The sequence below is a fragment of the Tinamus guttatus genome, unplaced genomic scaffold (genome assembly GCF_059628265.1).
Source record: "Tinamus guttatus ecotype Peru unplaced genomic scaffold, ASM5962826v1 Tinamus_guttatus_pri_ptg000004l, whole genome shotgun sequence".
NCBI classification, from domain to species: Eukaryota; Metazoa; Chordata; class Aves; order Tinamiformes; family Tinamidae; genus Tinamus; species Tinamus guttatus.
In genome coordinates, this window is record NW_028288538.1 from 17,043,338 (window position 1) to 17,066,565 (window position 23,228).

The 23,228-nt window shown below is 42.7% G+C and overlaps 2 protein-coding genes across 2 annotated transcripts; both read right to left on the minus strand.

Moving 5' to 3' along the window:
• Positions 1-1,004: 1,004 nt before the first annotated feature.
• CHRNA3 (cholinergic receptor nicotinic alpha 3 subunit) lies at positions 1,005-6,339 on the minus strand. Its single transcript, XM_010211053.2, has 6 exons — positions 6,265-6,339; positions 4,651-4,790; positions 4,532-4,576; positions 3,879-3,988; positions 2,330-3,338; positions 1,005-1,185 (listed from the first exon to the last, which is right to left on the minus strand). Exons 1-6 carry the CDS (start codon positions 6,317-6,319, stop codon positions 1,057-1,059), a joined length of 1,488 nt encoding a protein of 495 aa, XP_010209355.2. The 5' UTR covers positions 6,320-6,339; the 3' UTR covers positions 1,005-1,056.
• A 4,566-nt stretch (positions 6,340-10,905) lies between these two features.
• On the minus strand, positions 10,906-22,396 carry CHRNB4 (cholinergic receptor nicotinic beta 4 subunit). Its single transcript, XM_088519826.1, has 6 exons — positions 22,175-22,396; positions 17,949-18,094; positions 16,692-16,736; positions 16,470-16,579; positions 13,274-14,246; positions 10,906-11,208 (listed from the first exon to the last, which is right to left on the minus strand). The coding sequence occupies exons 1-6, from the start codon at positions 22,227-22,229 to the stop codon at positions 11,068-11,070; spliced, it is 1,470 nt and encodes a 489-aa protein (XP_088375952.1). The 5' UTR covers positions 22,230-22,396; the 3' UTR covers positions 10,906-11,067.
• Between the last annotated feature and the right edge of the window lie 832 nt (positions 22,397-23,228).

The window sequence follows — 23,228 nt, forward strand, 5'->3', positions numbered from 1 at the left end:
GATATCACTGTATTTCCAAAAGTTTCCAGTTGGGCACAGAGAGAACAGTTCATAAATTTACAAAGCGTTTCCTCATTGCAGTATTTTGTTGCACTCTTTATTCATGCACTGAAATGATCTGTAGTCACTGACTTAAAGAAAGAAAGGTATGCCTATGAAGCATTTTTTTAGCCTACTTTACAGGAATGCTTTGTATCCATCTGCCTTCCCATATAGGAAAGCACTTTCATGTAGCAGGATGCTTCCATATTCAAACAATCCTACAATATTTTCATCCTTTGCATACGCCTTGAATGTATGTTGCTATGTTTTATTTCTATACCGTTTAAAACATTATTTGGTCTAAATAACCTGATGAAGCTTAAATAAGCTTATAAGCTTTAATAGATTATTTAGTGAAAATATGAGAATGTATAAATGTTTATATTCTGGCTGCTTTACCATCATCATCTATTATTCATGTATTCATTTTCCTTTTGCAAATAATCCTGCCCAGGCTTTTTTTTTTTTTTTTTTCCCCATGATTTGGATCATTGTTTATACAGCAGGTGGCAATGTTCTCCATTCTAACAGTTGAGCTTCCTGAATTGCTTCATTCTTGTGGGAACATTCATTAAACTAATTATGAACCTCTCCCCAGATGAGTGTGTTGCAGTGTGAAAAGACTCAGCGCCAGACTCCTGGAAACAAATCTGGTAGCCCAAGTATTGAACTTGTCTCAGCCTTGAGACTAGTCGTGTAACAGTTTCTTTATCAAACCCTTCTTAAACCATTCCTATACACTTTAATGTATTTACTACATCTCTTCCCTTTATTGTGAAATGTAGCTGGCAAGCCTAAAGCATATTACCTCGGGATTGGCTGTTACAATTCCAAATACACTTTTTAACATTTTTAATAAAGCCTTCTTGGTCAAGCAAAGTTGAGACTAAGAAAGATCCTTATTCTTCTAATGAAATGCATTAAAAAAACATCAGATACAGGCAAAAAAAGGTCAGGCTAGCAAAAGCTTGGTTTGGTTTTATAATGTAACATTTTGATTTTTTTTTGGTCTTTTCACATTTCATCTCCAACCATTAAAGGTTGTAAAAACAATCCTGCGGTTCCTAGAATACATACGAGGATGAAAACCCATAGAAAAATGCGATCGATTACCATGGCGACATATTTCCAGTCATCCTGAATCTGAAAAATAAGCAGATCAAATAAAAGTAGGCATGTTTACCAGATCAATAACTTGCTGTAAGATTATTTCAAAGAGTGAATGTAGATACACACACAGTTTTAAATACTAGTGTTTTGGTAGACAAATCAATTCACCTTGAAGGAGCTTTATTTGAATATGCTATTTGAAAAGTCAAAAGTAGCTCTTGAAGTAAAATTAAATTGCTCACCAAGAGATTGGACCTCAATACATCTCTCTTCTGGAAGTTAAAAGATATTCTGGACAAACCTGACTACATTCTGAGGTATTGAAATTGAAATAGACTTCTACTGTTCCTTGAGCAGTACATGAGAATACAGAAGTTAATTGAAATATGATAATTTGGTATGTTGATGTTTGAAATGGTACAGCAATTTAACAACCTTCTTGTCCATGACATAAGGAGATTAATTTTATCTTCCCTGTGTAAATGAAACAAATATCCAAGAACATTTTTTTTTGTTTTTATTTGTTTTTTTTAGGGGATGTTTTAGGAAGAGTGACACTGAAGTACTATAGATGTTGCATGTTAGTAGAAACAATGGTTGATGACAACTTTAGTTATTCTGTGAGTTCAATTTTGACTTCACTTTTCCCCAGGTATGCTGATTTTTTTTCACTTGTTTTTGAAACTTTGAAGATTTTAGTTTGGAACTTGTTCTCTGAGGTAAAGCGAACAAAAAAAGTCTATATTAATAACTGGGACTTGGCATGGGCTCTGTGAAAGACATAAATTCTTGCCTTCTTTACTGCTGGGGAAGTGTGAGAGGGAGGATGTAACTTTCTAAATGCCATTGGGTTGGCAGATTCTACTACTGAGTTGTAATTTGGAATCCTAACTACAAATCTTGCAGGAGGCTACTCAGCTCTGCTTCCCTAGCAGCGCTACTGTGACACATTTCCCTGTGTATCCTTTTTCAATAAGGAAAGGGGTAAAGCAACAGAGCTGCTCTCCCAAATTTATTAAGCTTAGTTAATTTGTAATGCAGTTTATGTAATTTGCTTACATAAAACAACGGTCTATGCTGTCCATGTTTTTCTAAGGGAATCTGCTCTTACAAAACAGTTCTACGTGAAATGGTAAATGGTATCTGCAGTCTGAGTAATGGTAAAATATATTCTTACCTCTTTCGCTTCATTCTGCATTTTCATATTTTCTGCAATGTATTTAACACTTTCAATAGCATCTCTCATTTCTGGTGAGAGAACTGAAAATGAAAGCAGAGGATCTACAGATTCAGAGCTTGAACTTCTTGTGAGATTGCCGCTGAAATCTGAGAACTTCATCCGCTGATACTGACAACAGCTGCATGCTGTGTCTTGACACACAAAGCTGTCTTTGCATTTGGTTTCCGAACTGTTGAAGCAGTTCAAGTTTGAAAACTCAGTGGTGTAAAACGGCTTTGGCTTCTGATTATTCTCTTCCTCGCTGGCAGGTCTTGTCATAAACATGATCCTGGGAAGTAAGTTCAGGAAGATGGTTCTCACCCACACGGGCATGGTGTGCGTCTTGGGTGTTCTGTAGTGCACGTTAAGTACAAACACCGTAATGACAATAGACAGAGTTACAAATATCATGGTGAAAAGGAGGTATTCCCCAATAAGGGGAATTACCAGAGAAGTAGAAGGTATGGTTTCTGTGATAACAAGAAGGAACACTGTTAAAGATAAAAGGACTGATATGCAGAGTGTCACCTTCTCACCACAGTCTGAAGGCAAATAGAATACTAAGACAGTCAGAAAAGAAATCAGCAGACATGGAATAATCATGTTGATTGTGTAAAATAAAGGTAAACGCCTAATGTAGAGTGAGTATGTGATGTCTGGATATATCTCCTCACAACAGTTGTATTTGATGTCATGTTTATACCCAGGAGCTTTAATGATAGCCCATTCTCCGCTCTCCCAGTAATCTTTGAGGTTCATCGTAGAGCCAATTAAAACTAAGTCGATTTTGGCTTTATCATAAGACCAGGAACCAAACTTCATGGTGCAGTTCTGATAGTCAAAAGGGAAGTAGGTTACATCTATTTTACATGAGCTTTTAAATATAGCCGGAGGTATCCAGGTCACGTCACCTGTGTATTTCAATAGGGCCTTTGTCTTGTCATCAACCTGGAAGTCGCCAACAGCACTGTAAAGCAGAAGAAAGGGAAAAAAAATCAAAAGGCAATTGTTCCTTTTAGCTTCATATAATGAGATCATATTTATAAACTTCTTAATCTGTTTTTGAAAGTAAGCAATTACATGTTAGCATGCAGCTGAATTGCATGTACAGGATTGAGTCAGTAGCGGTCATAAATTTGCATAGATAAGCTTAATTGAACACTTGCATGAATTTACCATAGATGATGCAAAGAGAAATATTTTCCTTTAGAATAATTTGAGAGTGGTTTCCACATGTAACAGATCCAGTTAGTAATGCTTTGGCATTTCACAGCCTTGGAAACAAACGCCCAAAGTACATCATATCTGAGCTTTTGTAAGCCAGTGCTGCTGTTGCATAGGTGTCAAATTGTGAGTTTAACTGCTTTAAAAAAACCTTAGAATTAGCAGTTCTGAATTGCAGACGAACGCTTTGGCATAAAGGAGCTTCCTGCTGCCTCCCAGGGAGCTTGAAAAACACCAATATCACCTTCCTTCTTCCTGCGGTAATAAGCACCCAGAGCCTTACTTGTTATACAGAACGATGTCTGGCTTCCAGATCTGGCCTGAGGGCACGCGGATGAATTCAGCACCTCCATAGTCGCCCGGGTTCCACCGAAGCTTGTAGTCATTCCAGATCTAAGTGTGTGAGAAGCGCGAGGCTGCAGGCACGGGCGCAAGGCTCGCGCCAAGCCGCTGCACGGGGTGGTCTGAGTTGGGGCACTGCGCTGCCCGCGTGATTCCTTAGCAAAAGTGTGTGGGTTATGGACACCAGGGAGAGGGGTCCCCCCAGTCTGGGCAGGGCCTGGCTGCGCGTGCGAGTGCCCGCCTGGGGAGTTTTTATGCAGGAAACCAAAGGTGAAAGAGGAAAGGAGATGCAACATGGGGGCAGCAGAAATAGGAATGCAATTGGGTAAGAGCATTAAAAAAGTTGTTGGCTTTTTTTTTTTTTTTTCTTTTTTTGACTCCTTTCTGTTCTTTCACCAGCTGGCTTTGGTGTTTGAATGCAGCAGTACCTGTCAGGCGGGAAAAGCAGCCCCCTCTTCCGCCATTGCCATTAGCCCGGGGCAGCAGCCGCTCGCCTCAGCAGAGGGCGGGAAGGCCCCCAACGGCTGCAGCGGCCAGAGCTAGTGTTGCTGCTCGCTCGAGGGTCCCTGTGAGGACAGGGCCAGGGCTACTCACGTGCTTCAGCCACAGGTTGGTTTCCATGATCTGGTTCACTTCGTCCTGCAAAAGAGGGAGGCGTTGGGCTGGCCAGGGGGGTCACTGCAGCCGCCCCCACCCCCGTGCCCGGGACCTACCACTTTCACCAGCTGCGACATGGACACCTCAAACTGGATGATGACGGGCTCTGAGACATTCCTCACCGGCCGCACAAACTGGTTGTAGTTCTCGAACAGGGCCTGGTAGAGCCGGTGCTCGGCCTCCGAGCCCCTGCAGCCTGACAGCGAGAGGAGATGATGTGAGCAGGGCTTCATTCCCCAGGGAAGGGGAATGGCCGCTGGGCACAGCGGGTTCGCCACAAAATGGCGCCTCGGCTCTGCAGCCTGCGTTGAGGGGGCCTTGCTGGAGTGATGGTAACAGCCCGTCTGCCAAACTGTGGTAACAGTGCTTAAAATTGTTGAGCTGTTGCATTCAAAAATGTATCCGAAGAGAAGGCCTGCTAAGAGCCCGTTTATTCTTCTAAATAATTTCTACCCACAGTATCTCCCTACTGTCCTTTTTGGTGCTGGTGCTGCTGCTGCCTGTGGTGCCTCATAGCTGTTGAAAAAGCTGCAAACTGAAATTGTTTTAAAGCACGGGGGCGGGGGGTGAGTTTTTACTTTTTTACTCCCCAAGCCCATGGTCTTGTCCTTCTAGGGCACTTTGTCTTGAAATCTCTCCTGGATAAAATATCCTCCAGCATTTTAACTGGAAAAAATACCCGGTTTTGCCTTTATGGATAGCACTGTATGTGAATATGGCAAATGCATGGAACTGAAGTCTGTTGAGCAAACCCTATGATTCCTTTGAAACACAGATATACAACTGCAGATAATTGCAAGGACACACATTTATTTTTCCTCAATTTTGTTGTTTTTTGATAGGAAAAGAGAAAAGAAGCAAAGTGCATGTGGCTGATCTGCTGTTTCCCAAAGCAGATGTTACTTTCCGATGTTCCTCAGACAAGAGGGTCCTCCCACGTCAAACTATTTAGCTAAAAAACGCTCGGATAACAATTTTATCTTCAGGTTAGTGAAGTCACTCAAACTAACTTGTCTATTTTAAAAATGCACACCCTTCTTTCACGCTTTTGAGGAAATAGCTTTTTAACAGCTACTCTTGCCCTCTTAAGTTTTTATTGACATTTCATATATTAGGTGTATCAGATCAAGATTTCTGGAATAAATGTTCCTTAATCTTTCAGGTAAATAATTTTAAGACAGCCCTTTATTATAGCCCCTTCCAAACTGTCAGCCTTTTTACATGTCCACAGCACAGTAATTAAATCTGGCATCGACTGTATCTAGACAATACGTGTGTTAGTGGGTCTTATATTTAAATGGTTCAGTTTTCCCTGTACATGCAGCGACAAGGTGCAGTGTTCACAGCGTGAGCAGCACACGGTTAGAGCTATTTAGTACCGTCTCTTCCTTTTGGTCTTTCCGTACTCTACAGCATGTAAGGCTAAACCTTTACATGCAGGGAGCTTTCTGTTAAAATGGCTTTGTGGTTCTGTTTGGCATCTCCATCAGGGCTACTTAACTTGTTACTCCTTCACAAGGAGGAATGAAAAAAAGCCTAACAGGAAAAGCTGTCCTAGGGATCGTTAGCCTGGAGTAAGCTTCAACACTGAAAGTAAATTGCACAGTCTCTGTTCACCTCTCTACTTCCCTCCTCATCAACAAAGAAAAAGCAAATTAAGGCTCACTCACCTTGCAGGAGAAGGCAAAGGGTGGCAGTTAGGAGGAGAGCGCGTGAGCTCTCCATGCTGTTGCGAGCTGCTGCCGGGCGGTGGAAGCGGCTGCTGGCAGCAAGCTGAGCTGCAGGGCTGAGGAGCAGGGAAGCATGAGCGCTCCGCGCCTCCCAAGGAAGAAGTGCTTGGAAGCTGCAGTCAGGAGGACCCGAGCACAGCTCTGCACAGCGAGCTCCCGTTAGCTTTGCTCTGCTGCCCCCTTTCCAGTGTCCAGGTTGTCATAAACACGGTGCTGGGAACAGGAAATAAATGGTAGGCAAAGGAGAGGTTATTACCCTACGGTGAGGGGCAGTCATGTAGCAAGAGGAGCGCAGTCCATCAGCTGGTGCGTAAATGAACCCACCAGTCTGACAATGCTAAAGATTTTTCCAGTCAGCAGCTGATCTTTACAGGATCCTTCTGATGAGAAGTTTACGCCAAGCTACTAGGTCAGGTTTAGTTCATGAAAATCTTATAATTGAATTGTGCTGAAATGGATATTGACATTAGGGACACCTGATGTAGCAGTGAATGAGACCAGGAGACCTGAATGTTCAATTACGCACAGTTAATGTTGCAGGGTTTTTTTTGTTTGTTTGTTTTCTAACAGCATCTCATCCTTGCAAGCATGTGTGCCAGGTGCTCGTCTGCAGCCTGGTTCTTCACTGTATATAAAAGCTGTTATTACTCCCCAGAGTAACCCCAAACACACTCAAAAATGCTTCCAGGATCTGAGCCCAGAGATGTTTACGCAGCCGGCAGGATCCAACCAGAGCCAGGAGTTTGGCCTAGAGAATAACTAGAGAATAATATTCTTGGGAATAACTGTTTTTGGACCTTTCCTGCTTTCAGGGCTGGCATGAGCAAGTTTGGGAAGGAGTGAGAGAGTGCTGAATGTCAGCCTAATTCCTTAAAATCCCTGTGTTTGTGGGAAAGGAGTTGGGGAAGTCTTTGTGTTACATTTGAAGCTCTGGTGAGGACTCTTCTCACACAGTGATCTAGTCTGGAAGAGCTCCAGTAAATCTTTAAATTCTCATTGCGGATTGAACAGATTTCATCTTTTTCCACTGCTGTGGATTTTAATTCTGAAGGTAAAAAAAATAGGCTTGGGTTTTGTTTTGTTTGTCAAATAATTTTTATAATCAAAAATCTCGAGAGAGGATGTAGCAGCAGTGAAGGAAGTGGGAAAAATGACATGTTTTCTTCTCATATTTTTCCGGAATTGTACCTTGTGTAGAAACAAGTAACTGAAATTGGGTGGTAAGAGGTTGCCCTTCTCTCACTTACTGCGTGGGCTCATCCCATGCTAGCCTTCCACAGGTGTTTCATTAGCTTCCTTTGCACTCATATAATCACGGTTTACAAAGCGGCTGGCTCGTGCCGTGCGCAGCAGCTTCCTCAAGGATGTGTGTGTCACCTGCTGCACACATCTGGGCTGGCCGGCCGTGCGGGGAGAGGGACGGACAGGGGATTGCACCCTGTTTGGGAGGTGGTGAGGGGGCAGCCCAGCGCCGTGGCTAGCGGGAACACTGGGACAAGGAGCCGCAGGAGGGCTCCGTGATCTTGGCACAGAGCTTGTTCATCCTGTTTACTCCATCTCTCAGAGCATCACTCAGCCCATCCCCAGACACATGTTCTTTTGATAATTTCTGTAATTGTATTACCTCAGAGGAAATAGGCTTTACTGTCCATTTGATTTTATTTATTTTTTTCCAGAGAACTCAGTCATTTGGTTTTGTAGCTTAACCCTTTTAGGGACAAATTTTCCTGCCTTTCTAAGGCATAGAGAGTAGGGATTTTTTTTTTTCCCTTCTGCCTTCTTGGTTTCCCTAAATAAGCTGCCTTATCATTAAGATGTTTGTTTTTAATCATAGGCAGAAATGAGCTACAGCTGCTTTAAAGATCAGATTGGAATCAGGTTCCTCAAAATTCAGAGCTTGAAGCTGAAGAGGTGGGAAGTGGTTGATTTTCAGAGGTAGTGAAAAGCTGTTGTATCTTTCAGGTATTTCAGCTTAATTTGCCTGGTTGCTGAAATTTTTGTATATACTTTGCATATACAAGTGATTCTTTCTGATATTGTTCACAGGTTTGTGGTAGGTTTGTTTTTGTGGCTTGGGAGGGCGATATGATAGGAACATGTCAGCATGACTGCGCTGCAGAACTACACAGGGGAAAAATGTGTATGAGCATGGGGAAGCTCATCCACCCATGGATATCTGCAGTATCAAACTGCCTAGTCTTTCCTTTTAATAGCTGTGTCACTCTAAGGTTATTTCTGCAGATCAGATCTTAGAACCAGCTCAGGGCATGAGGAAGGGAATATTTTCCCACCTTCCTATAGGATATTGATATTCCCCCTATAAAAAGCCAGCCCTGCTGGCTCTTCTAGCTGCAGGAGGGCAAAAGAGTCACAAACGATATTACCAGGTGCCATGTGTATGTGGTGGTGCTGGTTGTGCTGTGTGGTTGAGTGAAAGCAGGACTGGTCCTGGCTGAAGGAGTTTTGTGCAGGTGGGAAAGGGGCCTGGAGCCATCCCAGAGACATCCCCCCCCCTAGAAGTGCAGGCTGGCTGCACCCTTTCGTTGAAACAGGTTTGTTAGAAAATACATTTTGAATAACTTTTTTTAATGCAGAGCATTGCTATCAAAACTTTGAAAAGTGGAAGTGTCGAAGATTATTTTGTTTGCTTTTTCTGGAACCCTACAATACTCACAAGAGTCACTGTGCAAGATGGCATTTTTGGTCTGTTTCTGTTTTGTTAGAAAACTCCTGTTTTTGAAATATTGCCACGAACTCAAAGCAAAATCCTGCTATTCTTTGAGAAGCTAAACTGAGAACAATTTTATGGATTCTGCAGGTAGAGCTGGTGAAGGTGGTGAGCATTAGGCAAAGGTAGCAATTCCCATTTTGAAACCACTTTTTAGGGGTTCCGAATTTTGCCAAACCTTAACAATCTGGGTGAGCTTTTCTGTGCCAGTTTGCCCCGGGCTGAATTATTTCTGAAAGTTTTTAAAAAATGTGTTGATGATTTCTGAGAGCGTAACTAGGGAAAAGCATATTGCTTCACTCATGATTAAAAAAATGAGTAAGATGTATTGAAAACGCTAGAGCCCCTTATCCTGGCTGAGCATCCCTAGTTCTGCAGGGATCTCCCTGAGGCCAGGGAAGAGCCTTTAAAAGCCCTGCCTGTGCTGGTGCAGGCTGAGGCCTCCATTTGCCTGCGCTCCACGGCTGGCTGAGCTGCCAGGTTCTATCTGAAACCCTCATCGTGCCGAGGATAATCCAGCCGAAGGCAGCAGGGACGGAGTGAGTGTTATCAGGCAGTGCTGCTCGTAAAGATAAGACCCACCACAAGACAGGAATATAGGAAATCTCCATCCAGTTGCATTGAGGCCGTGGGGAGGAGCAGGGAGAAAGTGGTTTGAGGGAAGGGCAGTAGCTGTCACAGGAGGCTGGCCCTGGAAGTAGGGAGCTGGGGTAGCTGAAAAGCTTTCAGGGCAGCTGCTTTGGCAGGTCTAAACCTATGTGGTATCTGCAGCTGCCTGGAACGGTGACCCAGCTAGAGGTGCCGGGCAGGCGAAGCCAGGGGCGACCTCAGCCTTGGCTCATTGGAGACCCTCAGCTTGGACGTCTGCTAATCCTCCCAGGGGACGGTGGGTGCTGAGGTTCCCCCATCCGCAGGCGAATTGCCTCTTAATGGTGGTAGAATTGCTGTGTCCTGACAGCACCCCAATGAAGAGCTGATGTTGTTTTAGCCTGAATTTAGCCCAATTTTCCTTTTGCAAGCAAAAAGCTACATGGGCCAAGGCTGATGGGTTTGTTCCCCAGCAGAAGTCTTGGGCTCTGACCAGGCCTTTGCTAGAGATGTTTCATGCAATTAACACCTCAAATGCAAATTCAAATGCAAAACATGAAGGTCTGTTGGTTCGCAAGTGTCTTATTCCCATTTTTTCAGCTATTGCTTTTTACACGTGACTTCTCTGCTGGATGCTTTCCTATACAGCTAGTTTTAAATTTGTGAAAGTGTATGTGAACCCCACTTAGAAGAACAGTAAAAGTTGCAGGAACATTTCAGGACTAAATCTGTATATAGGAGATTTTCACGTTTTATTTATATTTCATCACTGAACAGCTTATATAAATTTTTGTTAATCACATCTTAATTTGGTCTCTGTTGATCGATCTGCTAGCAGAGTTGGCAACATGAGAAATCCGATAGTGGCACTTCAAAAGTGTGGCTCTGATTTTTGGTTCCATCTTAAATATCACATTCAAAGCACTTAAATAGTAATGATTCCACCTGTAACACTTTAAAAAACAGATATAAGTAGTTTGGAGGCATTTGAAGGAAATAATTGTCTTGGCAATAGCTTCTTGTAATATGAGATCTGCAGTATGGAAACTACAGCATTCTGAGGAAAGAAAATGTCCTTCCTGAGGCAATGTATATAAAATATCATTTTAATAATCCTAATAATAATCCTGAGCCAAGCTGGTACATTGTACAGTAAAAGCTTTCCTCTGCAATGTTTGGGCTTCAAATGATTGAAAAAAGGGCCAACATATCACCAGAAATAATGAAGTCACTGGAAAAAAAAACTCTGTTTTCTGGATTTTTTTCTATCACAATGATCTAGCAGGTCAAATTCCGTTTTCCATTCCCCTACTGTAAATGTGATGCAAGAGCAATTCTGTTGACACCTCTCCCGGTTTACCGGGGGGGAACTGAGAGCAGAATGAGGCCCAGCATCTACGTAAGCATTGCCGATTTTTAAATGCCAACTAAGGGTTCATGGTAGCCGCGTGGTTTTGAAAAAGTGGCTGCAGGAACAATCCAACTGTCCCCAGGACACAAACAAAGACGAATATCCAGAGAAACAGCCTGTCCACTACCATGGCAACATACTTCCAATCTTCAATGACCTGGAAGAAAAAGCCAATTAAAGATATTAGCAATTTGTTTTATTCATCCCCCTTAGTCCTGCTGACACTGAGTCTTTCTATATGCAATTAAAAGGAAGCAAATCTCAAGGACCAGGGAACAAACTGACTGGAGAGCTCAGGGAGGATTTTTTTCCACATTTGTTTTGCGCAGTGAAGATAAATAATGTAAGCATTTCTTTGATATCTCAGGTACTGAGCATGGTCTTGTTCTGGTCTAGCAAGATGTGCAGTATAATAGAAATAAGTGAATTCTTACCTGAATTTTAGTTTGCGTATGCTATTAATCTCCATGGACAATATTTAGTGCTGTTAAACAAAGTTGGCTTCAGGGTTCTTTGCTTATCTGCGTTCTTAATCAAGAGTTTTAGTGCATATTAATACTCTTGCTTTTACTAATATTCCTTTTTCTCTTGCATATGTTGTCTGCAGAAGTTGTAGGGCCAGCCTTAGATTTCATTTGCAAGTTAAAGTGACTATAAGCCTATTACTATAAAAGGGAAATATTCTAATCTGCTCATTTGCCTCTCAGGAATGGTTATATTTTCATCTCTGACTGGTTCTGGTTACACATGGGACATATTCACCTCAGAGACTTTACAGTGCTTCTCATTTATCTCCTATCAGACCATTGCATATCTTTTATTCACTGCACACTTGTAATTCTCACTGCTGCTAATGGGAATTACAGGGGCCTCCTGTAATGAGACTATAGTGGAGGTACTTGAACAGTGTTATCAGACCGTGATAATGAAGGAAAAGCAGGGATTAAAATTATGTGTCTAGAAAACAGTAATATGTAGCATCAGAGGGCCTTGTGTAAAAAGCATTCATTTTATGCTTAATGTATAAAATTCCCTTGAAAATTGCTCTTAATCTCAAATGGATTCTTCACAGATTCTTTAGTATGCAACACATTCTTGCAACAGTTTCAAGTGCTATTGAAAAACTTCTTTTTTCTGCTATGAATTTGCTTCTGGTCAGTTTTGATATGTGCAGGCTCATATCTAATGTTAATAGCTGATCTTCTTTATATTGGCAATAATTTCAGTTAATGGAAAATATGAATGACTCGGTAGCAGGTTCCTCAAGGGACTCCTGCCAGATCTGAAGGTGGACTTTGAGTTGCTTGGTCTGCTTGGCTGAGGAGGGAGAGCACGGCAGGAGTAGAGACCCTCAGATCTGGCTGGGATCTGGGCCTGAGCAGGGTCACAGAGAGGATGCGTGTACATGTGAGGATGTTCTTTCAGGAACACCGATGTTTGCCTAAAGAAAACTCTGAATTTTCTGACTTTTTCCAAGCACTGTCCACTGGGTGTTTATATCAGTGTTAGTGTGCAGCTAGTAGCGCATGCGAACAGAACAGCAACAGCACTGCTCAAATGATTCCAGGACTTTTCGTGTCCAATAGTGTCTGCTGTACCTCCCATGGAAGAAGTCTCAGCTCTACTCGCATTAGGAGTTTGATGCTACCCACTGTTTGCTGTGGGAAATTGTGATAAGCAGCATCTGTTCCTCAATTAAAAGCAAGGATCTTAGCCCAGAAAGAGTGTTTGCAGAGGACTTCTTACCCATTTTACTAAATCTTCCTTCTATGCCTAATTAGGTAAATGAATGCTTGAGCTGCATGGAGATCATTTACTGGTAACATGGCCTGGGCACAGGGTGTGTTACAGTCTCATTGAAGACAGTGGGGGAAAAAATATTCTTAATAACATATTGCCTGAGTTGAAACTGAATATTAATTTCTTTCCTTCCCAAGCACTACTTAAGTGTAGCAACATGGCTTTTTCAAGGGGGTTTCTCTGCTTACTGGGCAACTGACAGTCTCTCTTTCTTGGTTTTCAGGACAGTATTGGTATTACCGAACTCTTATTCACTAAGTTCTTTTAATGACAAAACCTATGTCCTCTTACAAATTATGCCTGAAATCTCTCTAAAAGCATTGAGATGGCTGAGAAGCTCAGATCTCCTTTATTAAGAAGAGCACAGGGAAAGACAGGGGATGGCTTTTGGGAAGACTAGGATGATTTCTCCTTTTACTTACACTTTGGTCGTTGTCATCACTTCTCATGTGTTCTGCTATAAAACTGACTCCATTAATTGCTTCTTGGACTTCAGGAGAAAATTTTGTGGTTGATCTTAACCTAAAATCTTGATGGCTACTGACATTGTCAAGAGTCTCTGTGATTTTCATATCGTATTTTTTGGTGGAGGCTGTATTCATGAAGTAGGTGGAGTTCTTGTACAGCTCTGCCGGGTCCACGCAGAGATTCTCCGATCTCGCCTTCCTGCGGTGGCCCAGCCTCTGCTGCGGGGAAGCGATTTCCGGGCGCTTCATGAACAGGTAGGCTGGGAGTCTCTCGAGGAACACGAGCTTTACCCAGGGCGGCATAGTGTGAGTGCTTGGGGATCTGTGGTGGACGTTGAGGACGCAGACACTGGTAACTATCGAAAATGTCACTAGTACCATTGTGAACATGAGGTACTTCCCAATCAGGGGAACATCTAGAGATGTTGGAGGGACGATTTTGGAGATCAGCAGCAAGAACACGGTCAAGGCAAGCAGCACAGATATGCATAAGGTCATCTTTTCACCACAGTCTGAAGGCAAGTAGAACACCAGGATGGCTAAGGATGTAATTAGCACGCAGGGAATGATAAGATTGATGGTATAAAAAAGAGGTTTCCTTTTAATAATGAAGTCGTATGTCACATCGACATAATTGGGGTCCAGGGGGTTCACAGTCCTCCTTCCTGGGAGTGCTACAATGTCCCACTCTCCGCTCGGTGTGAAATCATCCATGCTTGCCATGGAAGTTTTAAGCACCATATCAATTTCTGTGTGATCGTATGTCCAAGAGCGGAACTTCAGCGTGCAGTTTTGCTGATCAAATGGAAAATGCTTAACCTCGATCTTGCAGGCGCTCTTGTAGATGGCAGGGGGCAACCAGCGAATGCTCCCGTTGTTCTGTACGATCGCATTTGTGTAGAGGGAAACTTCGTATGTGCCGTCCGCGCTAGAGAAATGAGAAAAAGGAGAAAAGATCAGCACATGTAAAGGGGCAAAGAATGGTTCAATGCAGAAGGGATCTGAGATCTGGTCCTCTAGGCCTCAGCTGTTGCTATAATTAAATTTTACTAAGATTTCAGTTTTGAGATCTACCATTTTGGCAGGTTTAATCTAATAGGGAGAGTGGTATATGCATTTCTCCTAGTCAGAGAGTTAACATTTTGTCCAATATACATTTATGAAATATAAATTATTATATCAAATATAAATATATTTATAAATATAATATATAAAATATTTATTTATAAAAAATATAATAATTTATAGAATGATTTAATTAATAAGCATACATGTAGGTTTGATGCAAAGAACTCAACGTATTATATAAATGCTTAAAATAACTAACTCTGTCCGGAGGCTAAGAGAAATGAGATCCTGTAGCACTGAGTTGCAGGTACCATTGGTCTGGAACACAATCAGTGCTAACAGCACATGTTAACACTCCTAAACGGCTTGCAGGAGGAAATAAGGATGAGCAGTGTTAGAAATGGAGGGAGACTGTAGGCAGAGGAAATGTAATTACATGAATTATAATTTGTTGCATCACTCTGGTTAATGGTTGCTCGTTACAGAACAGACAAGCCACAGGGTTCTTAGTGCCCACAGTCTTGGGTTTGTGTCTGCTCCGAATGGTGAACTTCCACCAGGAGAGTCTCCTAGGCGAGGCTGGGTCATTGAATTCAGGGAGATCATCACTGATCTGTAGTCAATTCTTGTCCAGGGTTTCTGGACAAACATTGTTTTAATAGTAAGTCACTTAGCCACTATGTTATACTGCAGAAGTGAGTCTGGACCTCTTACATCCCACTGGGTTTCTTTCTGATGAACAGATACATACATAAAGAAATGCCCAGAAAAACCCAGTGTGTTATCTGCAGAAATACCAGAGCCAACACACTGTAAGTGTAAGCAAATAAAGTTCAGCAGACTGATTAAGTAGCACCCCTGTAGGCCGTTGGAAAATTTGCTCCTTAGCAGTTAATAACGAGCTTAATGAAGTGCATATTTGCTGAGAAGGCATCTTGAAAAGCAGAGCTTTTTCAGTGTAAGGTTGGGTGTTCTTATGTATTTTTAAGCAGGCTGTGCCATGGGACCAGGTTGCTTGGCCATCTCGGTGCCTTCCACATGTGCTGTTCACAGTTGTGCGTAGGGCTGAAGCTGGTGCTACCCTTAGTGTGGCCTTGAGCTCTGCCTGGGAAAGTGTCAACAGGAGAAAGGCACAGGGTGGGTGTTTCCACAAAATGATCTTCTGCTTTGTAGTAATGTAAAAATCGATTATAGTGAGGCTTAAAGCTTCTCTGTTTGTTTTCAAGAAGCCTTTTTAAACTGTTCCTTCCCCTTCTTGTAACCCACTAAGTGAGACCGTTTGGGCAGTAAGCAAGAAGGAAGCCAGGGAGGGGCACAATTTAGCAGAACAGGATTTGCCAAGGCAAAGTACATCCTAATCCACTGGCTGAATTATTTTGTGACTAATACAATAGTTTTTAGTATTTAAGTATTTCCTAAATCTGATTTCTAGTGGAAGGATTCCAAAGACTTAACTCAGCTATATATAAACTTCTTATGTTTCCCATCTGTACGTGTTCCCAAATCATCATGTTTTCAAGAATTCACTGTTTTTTAAAATCTCATGAGTAGTATATTTTAATATTTGATTTTTTTAAATTATTCTACGTTTTTCCCAAAACTTGGTGTCATCCCCTTTAAGATTTTGCCAAAGAGTGGATAACAAGATACAAACTCTTGGCCCAAGCTGTTTGTCTGAAAGAAGCACTGAGCTCCCAGCCTTTCTGTCTCTCTGTACTCTGAAGCACCAAGGTTTGATGCTGGCAGATTTATTTTGCATTTGTGTAATGGATTTTCAATGCTTTATGAAAACAGACTGTAATCTGGTTTGAAAATGAGCATTAGCTCATGGAGCTCTGGTACCTGTGAGCTTAGTAACAGGCTCTCTAACTAGAGACTTGACTCTCTCTAAGTAGAGCCCTGGTTTTTGTCAAATTGTCTTTGCATCCAGTTCCTCTCACTCAGATATAGTGGCAAAACTTTCAAAGTTCAGTTCTGGAAGATACCAGACCCACCTGACTGGTTCTCTGGCGGGACTGCTTGTTTCCTGTTGCATGGTTAGTTTTTGCTCGCTGTCTGTTTGAACTACAGAAGTTTTACTTACTTATTGTAAAGTACAATGTCTGGCAGCCAGATGTGTTTTGCAGGTATCCTCAGCTTATTTATCCCTTCGTAGTCAGAGGGCTTCCAGGCCAAGCGGTAATCAATCCACTCCTAGGAGAGAAATGGGACCGTGGTGATGGGAATATCCTGACCAGCGCCCACGCTGCAGCGCAGGGAGAGCGGTGGTGATTGCGCGTGGCAGGAGCCTCCTGGGCTTGCTCACCTGGTTCAGCCACACGTTCGTAGTCATGATCTGCTCCCGTTCATTCTGCAGGAGAGAAAGAAAAGTTGTCCTCTAAAATGTTTGCTTTTATTGTGGTAGTATATGTTTTCAGTTGGCTCTCAAGGATATTTCCGGCTGCACAAAATAGTTCTGTTTAATGTGTTTCAAGACAAATATTTCTCTGTTGGCTTTATAAGGCTGGGGTTTCACTAAGGGCTGAAATAGATCAGAGAGTCAGGAGGATTTCTACAGGGGGGAAAAAAGTTAATTCTGTGATGCTGGAGATGCTTGATACTGTCTGTAAGATGCTGGTTTTTTTCTCTAGAAGGTGTGAATGTAGCAGGATAGGGACTGGGCCCTTGCACATGTGGCTGCTCTGATGAGGCTGCTGATCCTTGGGGCCTGCAGGGCCAAGGTGCCCAACCTCTGCCCAGCCCTGGCAGCCAGGGAGGACACATGTTGGTGCCTGCATTGCGTGGGGCCAGGAGCCTCTTTGCAGGCTCCCTCCTCCAGGAGACAGGGAGCACTTGGCCTAGAATTGTCCCATGTACAGCATAGTCCCTGCTTTCTATCTCAGCCTACATGTGTGTGCAAAAGCACATCAGCTTGTACAGCTGCCCTTAGCTTCCATCAGTGGCTTTCACTTTTCCTGTTGAGTTTCAGAATAAAAATTATATACAGCTCTTAAACTTTGCTCACTGGCCCGTAGGAAAATCCAGGGAGTGAGCAGCAGAGTCACAAGCCCAGACTCAGGATGTTCTTCCTGCTTGTGTCGTGCATCCTGTTCACAGTGCAGTTAATGCTAAAATCTCCCTTGGCATCAAGGTGCATATTTTTGCCTTGGAGGACCTATATAACACATGCTGAATTCATGAGTGAAAAGGTCTTTTGGACCCACTGAAGTCAATGTTATTGAGTATGAGGCGCAGCTTGCATGGGGATTGATGTAATAACCATGTTGAGCTGTTCCAGCCACAACTAGCTTTTCTTCTATTTGCAGCATGAGGGATGTAGAAGGAGGGTTTTTTAATCAGTGCAATTTTATTGAGTGAAGATCTACCACACTCTTTTATTGCTTAGACATAAATACATCTCCCTGTTGTAAAACCAAAAAAACCCACATGTATGGGCCCTGCCTACTAAATGTTTTTATGTAAGGTAGAAAATAATAGGGGCATAGTAATATCAGTGTGACTTTCAGTTAGACTTCTGTGCAGGTAGTAACGAATTAAAAGGAACAGCCTTATTTGAGCTTACCACACTGATGAGCTGTGCCAGGGAAACCTGCAGTTCTATAGATACCAACTGGGACGAGTTGACAGCTGGACGAATTAACTTATTGTACCTGTCAGGACTCAGTAGGTGGTTCATTAGCTTTTCTTCAGCATCTGCTGCGGTGCTTCCTGTAAAACATCACATAACAGGACTGCAGAAGGGGGACCAAGTGACACGACATGGGGAACACAGTATTCCTGAGCATTGGGGCATCTTGAAATAATTAGGGCTTTGGGTTTTCTAAAGTCTGTTGGTTTGTGTGAGCAGAAAGGTAAGTCCCTAGCACTGATACCTCTTCTACTGAAGCTGACTGTCTCTCATAGATTATAAATCAGGCAGATAAATCAGAGCCATTTGTTTTCTTTTTTCACAGTAAAATGTAAAACTCAAGTTGATAGATACTTTTGGCAGTATGTTCAGAAATAGAAACTGGAAGAAAACCACCCTTTTAATAACAAAAGGAGAAAATTTCAAAAATCCAAAGTCAGAGAGTCTGGCTGTGACTTCTCTCTTTATTGCCATAGGAGACAAAGGGAGGCTCTGATCTGTGTAGAGAAAAGCCAGGGTACGAGCTGCAGACTTTTATAATGATTGGGAGCTCTTTGATAGCCAGAGGTATTTCTGTTTCAGAATCATGCTATTTGAAAACCTGAGGCACTCATGTAAAAGGCGGCCTTCTGATATGGGAAGCAAAGCTTGAATTATGGACTTGCGCAGATATTATGAGTCTTAGACGGCCAAAGTTGGATTTCAGAGGCTGCAGGGTGGAGTATCCACAGGTCTCGGATGGTCAGACAACCCTGAGCACTCTCCTCGGAGCAGAATGGCTCGTGGCACAGCTCCAGAGATGGCTGCATCTGCTCATGCTTTTTAAAGCCATTCGCCTGGAATTTGCAGATAGTATTGACTGTGTTACACAATGTAAAGCAGTAAGTTCTTCTCAGGTGACGGCCTTAATAAATTTAAGGATAGAAACAGAATCTGTCCACAAGTGCTCAATAACATTTAGCTAAAGTCCTGTTTTCTTCCTGCCAGCAGAACTGCAGTTGCCCATTGGCCCCACCAGTATTTTAATTTTGTCGTACGTGAATTTGATGTGTTTCTTATGTTGCAGCGTGAGCTGCCGAGGAAGGCAGACAGCAACAGGCCGGGATCATGTAGGCATCCAAAGCCTGTGTGTGTTTCTGGGAGGTGGCCACTTCTCACCCAACTGGGCAGGAAGTTGCCAGGGGGAACAAGCCTCTCCTGAGGCTTAGTACTTCTGAATTCCACTCATCTTAAGAAAAAATATAAGAACTTCTTGTTTCTGAGGCAGTAAGAGAGGCATAAAAGAAAAATGATCTAAGAGATTTTTCACATCGAGGAACAGATTTTACTCAAGCTCTGGAGACAGGTTGAGATAAGCACCAGACTTGCTTTATTCCTTTGAAGACCGGTGTGCAGCACAGCATGGGTGGCCCAAGTCTGTCACGTGTAACTGTATCGCTGTAGCCCAGAACCGACTTCTCAAGTCTGTCCCAAGCCCCCTGGAAAAACGAATTTGGACGAATCTGCCTGCTTTGTTTGGGTTGGGTTTGATTCACACTTGTCTGGCACCTCCTGGGAGTTGTAGAAGCCTCAGCACCATGTGATAGTTTAATAGGACATTTCGTTCTCAGCCAAAGCCTACCTAATCAAATGCTTATCAAGCTGGAGCTGCGCTGATCCTTGCTAAGCTCTGAGCTTTATTTTGTCTTGGCTATTGCAACTAAGATGAATTTGGTTCTGTGAATAAAATGTGGCTGCACACAAGGATTGAATTGTTGGGTGTTTGTAAGGAGGGACAAAAAGCTCCATGACTGCTAAGGATGGGATCTCTGTTTAAGGTGTTTTATTGATTTCATTTGAACAGACGTTCCCTCTGTTGTGTGTGTAGGGGACAGAAGCAGCCTGCAATAATTCAAAGCCAGATAGAAATAAATTGTCATTTGACTTGATTCACATGGTGATGTTAGAATGCCGCTAGCGGAGTGAATTCTTGTTGAATATGTGAGTTCTTGTGAATTCTTAATTCTTAAATGATTTTTCAAATAATGCGTCCCTTTAAGAAATGCCGTCCCAAACTTTAAATAACTTTTAATCATCTGAAGTGAGGACCCGAGGCTGCTCTGGCCTCACTCGGGCGCAGTTTCCAGCACCACGAGATGGCAGCAGCCCCGCGCCAGGCCGGTGCTGGCCCCAGCTGCCCACGGATAACGTGGCAAACCCAGGGCATCATTCTCAGAATCCACTTCCCATTTCCAGTGCACATATTAACCAGATGGCACCTAATGAAAACAAAATTACCAGGCATTCAAATTTGTCCTTATATGTGTTTCAGAATGGTAGTGACAATGCATATGAAAACTCTTCTTTTCCCCCAGGAGTTGGAAGAAATGGAAACATGCTACTTTCCCTGGCAAAACTGTTTTTTCTAGATAGCAGTAATCACCAGAAGTGTTTCAGAGGGCAGACAAGTGCTTTTAGAAGTGATTTTAACAAGACTGATGAAGCAGTTCCAAATGGGGGTGGAGTATTTTTGCATAAGGAAAGTGTAATAGAAAAAACACAGAGAGGCGGATCCTGAGCTAGGTGAATTGTCTGTGCTTCACTGGACACGCTTCACATCTGCTCCGTAACAAGGAGAGCAAATTGCATCCTTGCAGTGCGTGTTTCTGCAGTAAGTTTTTCTCTGTTGGGGTATAACCATTAAAAAAAAGCATGCTTCAGGATCCTTCCTATTTCACGCTAGAAAAAGCGAAAACACAGACCTGATTCAGTCACCTGTGCAAAAAATCCCTCTTACATGATATATTTTGAAAATACAAAATGATGCAAGTCATCATTCTGTGTTATGCTGTTTGTTTTCAGAGTGTGATGGCAGATATGTTGGAGTGATTTCCGCAGAACAGAATAAGGAGAAATATTGACAAAGACAGGCAACTGCACTGCAAGAGTTAACTGCAATTGCAAGAGTTAACATAAGGCATCTTTCTCCCATTTCCCTGACTTCATTTGTTTTAATATATGTTGAGTCACATTTAGAAATAATATATTATGCCATGTGTTGTCATTTCTGAGCATTTCTTATGTGGACAACGGTGCCATACCAAGTTCCCGTGAGTAATGAGGGTAAAGCAAATAGGGTGCAGCAATAAGACAGTTCTCTCATCTTCCCTGAAATTACTTGGGGAAGTTAAGTCTCAGAATACTCTTGAGTAAAATGATTTATATAGCCTCCTAGAACAAGACACACTGGTGTGGAAGGCTTGTTCTGGTGAAAGTAGTACTGAATTTACTATATTTTAAACATAGTTTAATTTTCCACATGACAATTGGTGCAAATAAAAAGGAATTACCAATGGATTTCCAAACATGTAATCTAAAAATCAAAAGTAGGCCCTGACTCTTTGGTTGTTATAAAGCAGATGTTTTCCAGGGTTGTTTTTCAGTAATTAAAGAAGCAAGAGTAGGATGAATAAATAAATATGGGAAAGCTGTGATTCTGCCCCAGTTCACTTCCTGCCACTTCCACTCTGTACACTTCAGTGGAGGCTCTCCCTGGGAAGAGCCTGCCTTGGTAAATGCACTGTTTAATGCTGCTGCCAGGCTGTGCATGTTGGCTAAAACATATACAAAAAATCCTGCTAAGCTAAAGAAAATGTTCGTGATGTGTGTGTATATATATATATTTAGCATATATTTACATATTACAATTTCCTTTCAATACTGTTACATATTACTAATTAGACAATTAGGAAGCAAGAACTTTGCAAAATACACAGTTCCTAGAACTTTAGTCAGTTATTGTGGGAGGGGGAGAGCCTTCTCATTTATGGTTTGCGCCCTGTTGTCCATCTTTGATTTTTAGCTCTTGTCACAGTCCCTGCTTTTCCCATCACAGGCGGCCCTGGAAGCATCTAAAGGAGCTTCTTTTAGTGATTGCCACTGTCATCTCCTACTGTTTGTCATTTTATGTCCGACTTACTGTCTGTTCCTATGCATCACAGTGGATTTGGTGATACCAAACAAGCCAGAAACAACAAAATAATCCATTTCATACATCCTGAAGTCTGCAGCCTCCTGTGATGACAGTTACAAATGTCAGAGAGCTGATACCACCCTCCTCTCCCCTCACCCCGAAAGCTGCCGCTGTTTGCAGACTGTATGTGAAAGGAAAGCTCACTTACCGCTCGCACAGAAGGAGACCACTACAAAGAGGAGGAGGGTGCAGGTCTTCCTCATGGCAGTGACAAGAAGTAGTTACCGTTCCTTGCTAAAGACAGCTGGCAAGAGGCTCTGCTGCCAGGGTTGCACAAGGCAGAGATGTAAAAGCAAACCTGAACCTTGGAGGTATTGAATCCCTGGAAAGAGACAGGCAGTAGGACCTGGCAGGAGCATTCGGCAAAGTGGAGTTTCATGAGCATAGTGGTCCCTCCCCCTTTGCAGCTGTTTAAAGAGCTTTGTGGAGAGGAAAAGCACATAAGAAGAGGGAGCGTAATGTGATAATGTTGAATAGGAGGAAATGAAAGAGCAAGCTAAGGAACAGGATCTGCAAAACATAACTGCTTAATTCTTGCTACTAGGTAACATTTAGAAGGCTTTCTGGTTAGCAAGTGCAGGGGGTGGGGATAGGTGTGTGGGAAGAGCTGGAGATCTGCTTGTGCCATAAGCTCTGAGCGTGGTGTCTGTGAATTATAGCCCTAGCAAAGGGACATTTTCTGTGCTGAAAGAGAAAGTTAATTCCTTGCTTCCGACCCCTTCCCACTCCAAGTCCCATGTGAGCTGTTAAAACCAGAGCCTTTTGGGAGCAGGAGGAGAAGAATGGGGAAATTTGTTCTCATTAGCATTTGACAGAGATTTTGAAAGAAAGCTCAAGGAGCCTGGTGAGAAATGGCAAGTCTACTCATAAAGATACCCCGGAGGAGCATTAGAGAAATTCTATGGGAGTCATCCTTCACAGCTGAAGGGTTCAGCAGAATAGTTATCCCGCGTTTGGGATGTGCCGTGAGGAGATACGGGGAGAAGGAATGGAGGAAAACTTACGTGCCCTTTGCAAGCACTGTGAGGCAGACTGGAATTCGTGTATCGAAAGCAGATGCTAATCTTCTAAATATTGTTCTGTCCCCATACTGACACTCTTCTCTGCTTTAGTTGGCTGTAGGATGCAGTTCTGCCCTCATCCCGTCTCCCAGCAGTCCAGCACCATTGGCTGGGACGGAAATATTCCCGGTTTACCAGAGT

Bases quoted from the DNA above. Each gene is read 5' to 3' on its own strand.
- CHRNA3 (XM_010211053.2), bottom strand. From the start codon at position 6,319: ATGGAGAGCTCACGCGCTCTCCTCCTAACTGCCACCCTTTGCCTTCTC. The intron at 4,577-4,650 runs GTAGGTCCCGGG...CCTCTTTTGCAG, and splicing joins TGTCGCAGCTGGTGAAAGTG to GACGAAGTGAACCAGATCAT. The intron at 1,186-2,329 runs GTAAGAATATAT...CTTATTTTTCAG, and splicing joins TGCAGAATGAAGCGAAAGAG to ATTCAGGATGACTGGAAATA.
- CHRNB4 (XM_088519826.1), bottom strand. From the start codon at position 22,229: ATGAGGAAGACCTGCACCCTCCTCCTCTTTGTAGTGGTCTCCTTCTGT. The intron at 18,095-22,174 runs GTAAGTGAGCTT...GATGTTTTACAG, and splicing joins GGTCTCCTTCTGTGCGAGCG to GAAGCACCGCAGCAGATGCT. The intron at 16,580-16,691 runs GTGAGCAAGCCC...TTTCTCTCCTAG, and splicing joins CGAACGTGTGGCTGAACCAG to GAGTGGATTGATTACCGCTT.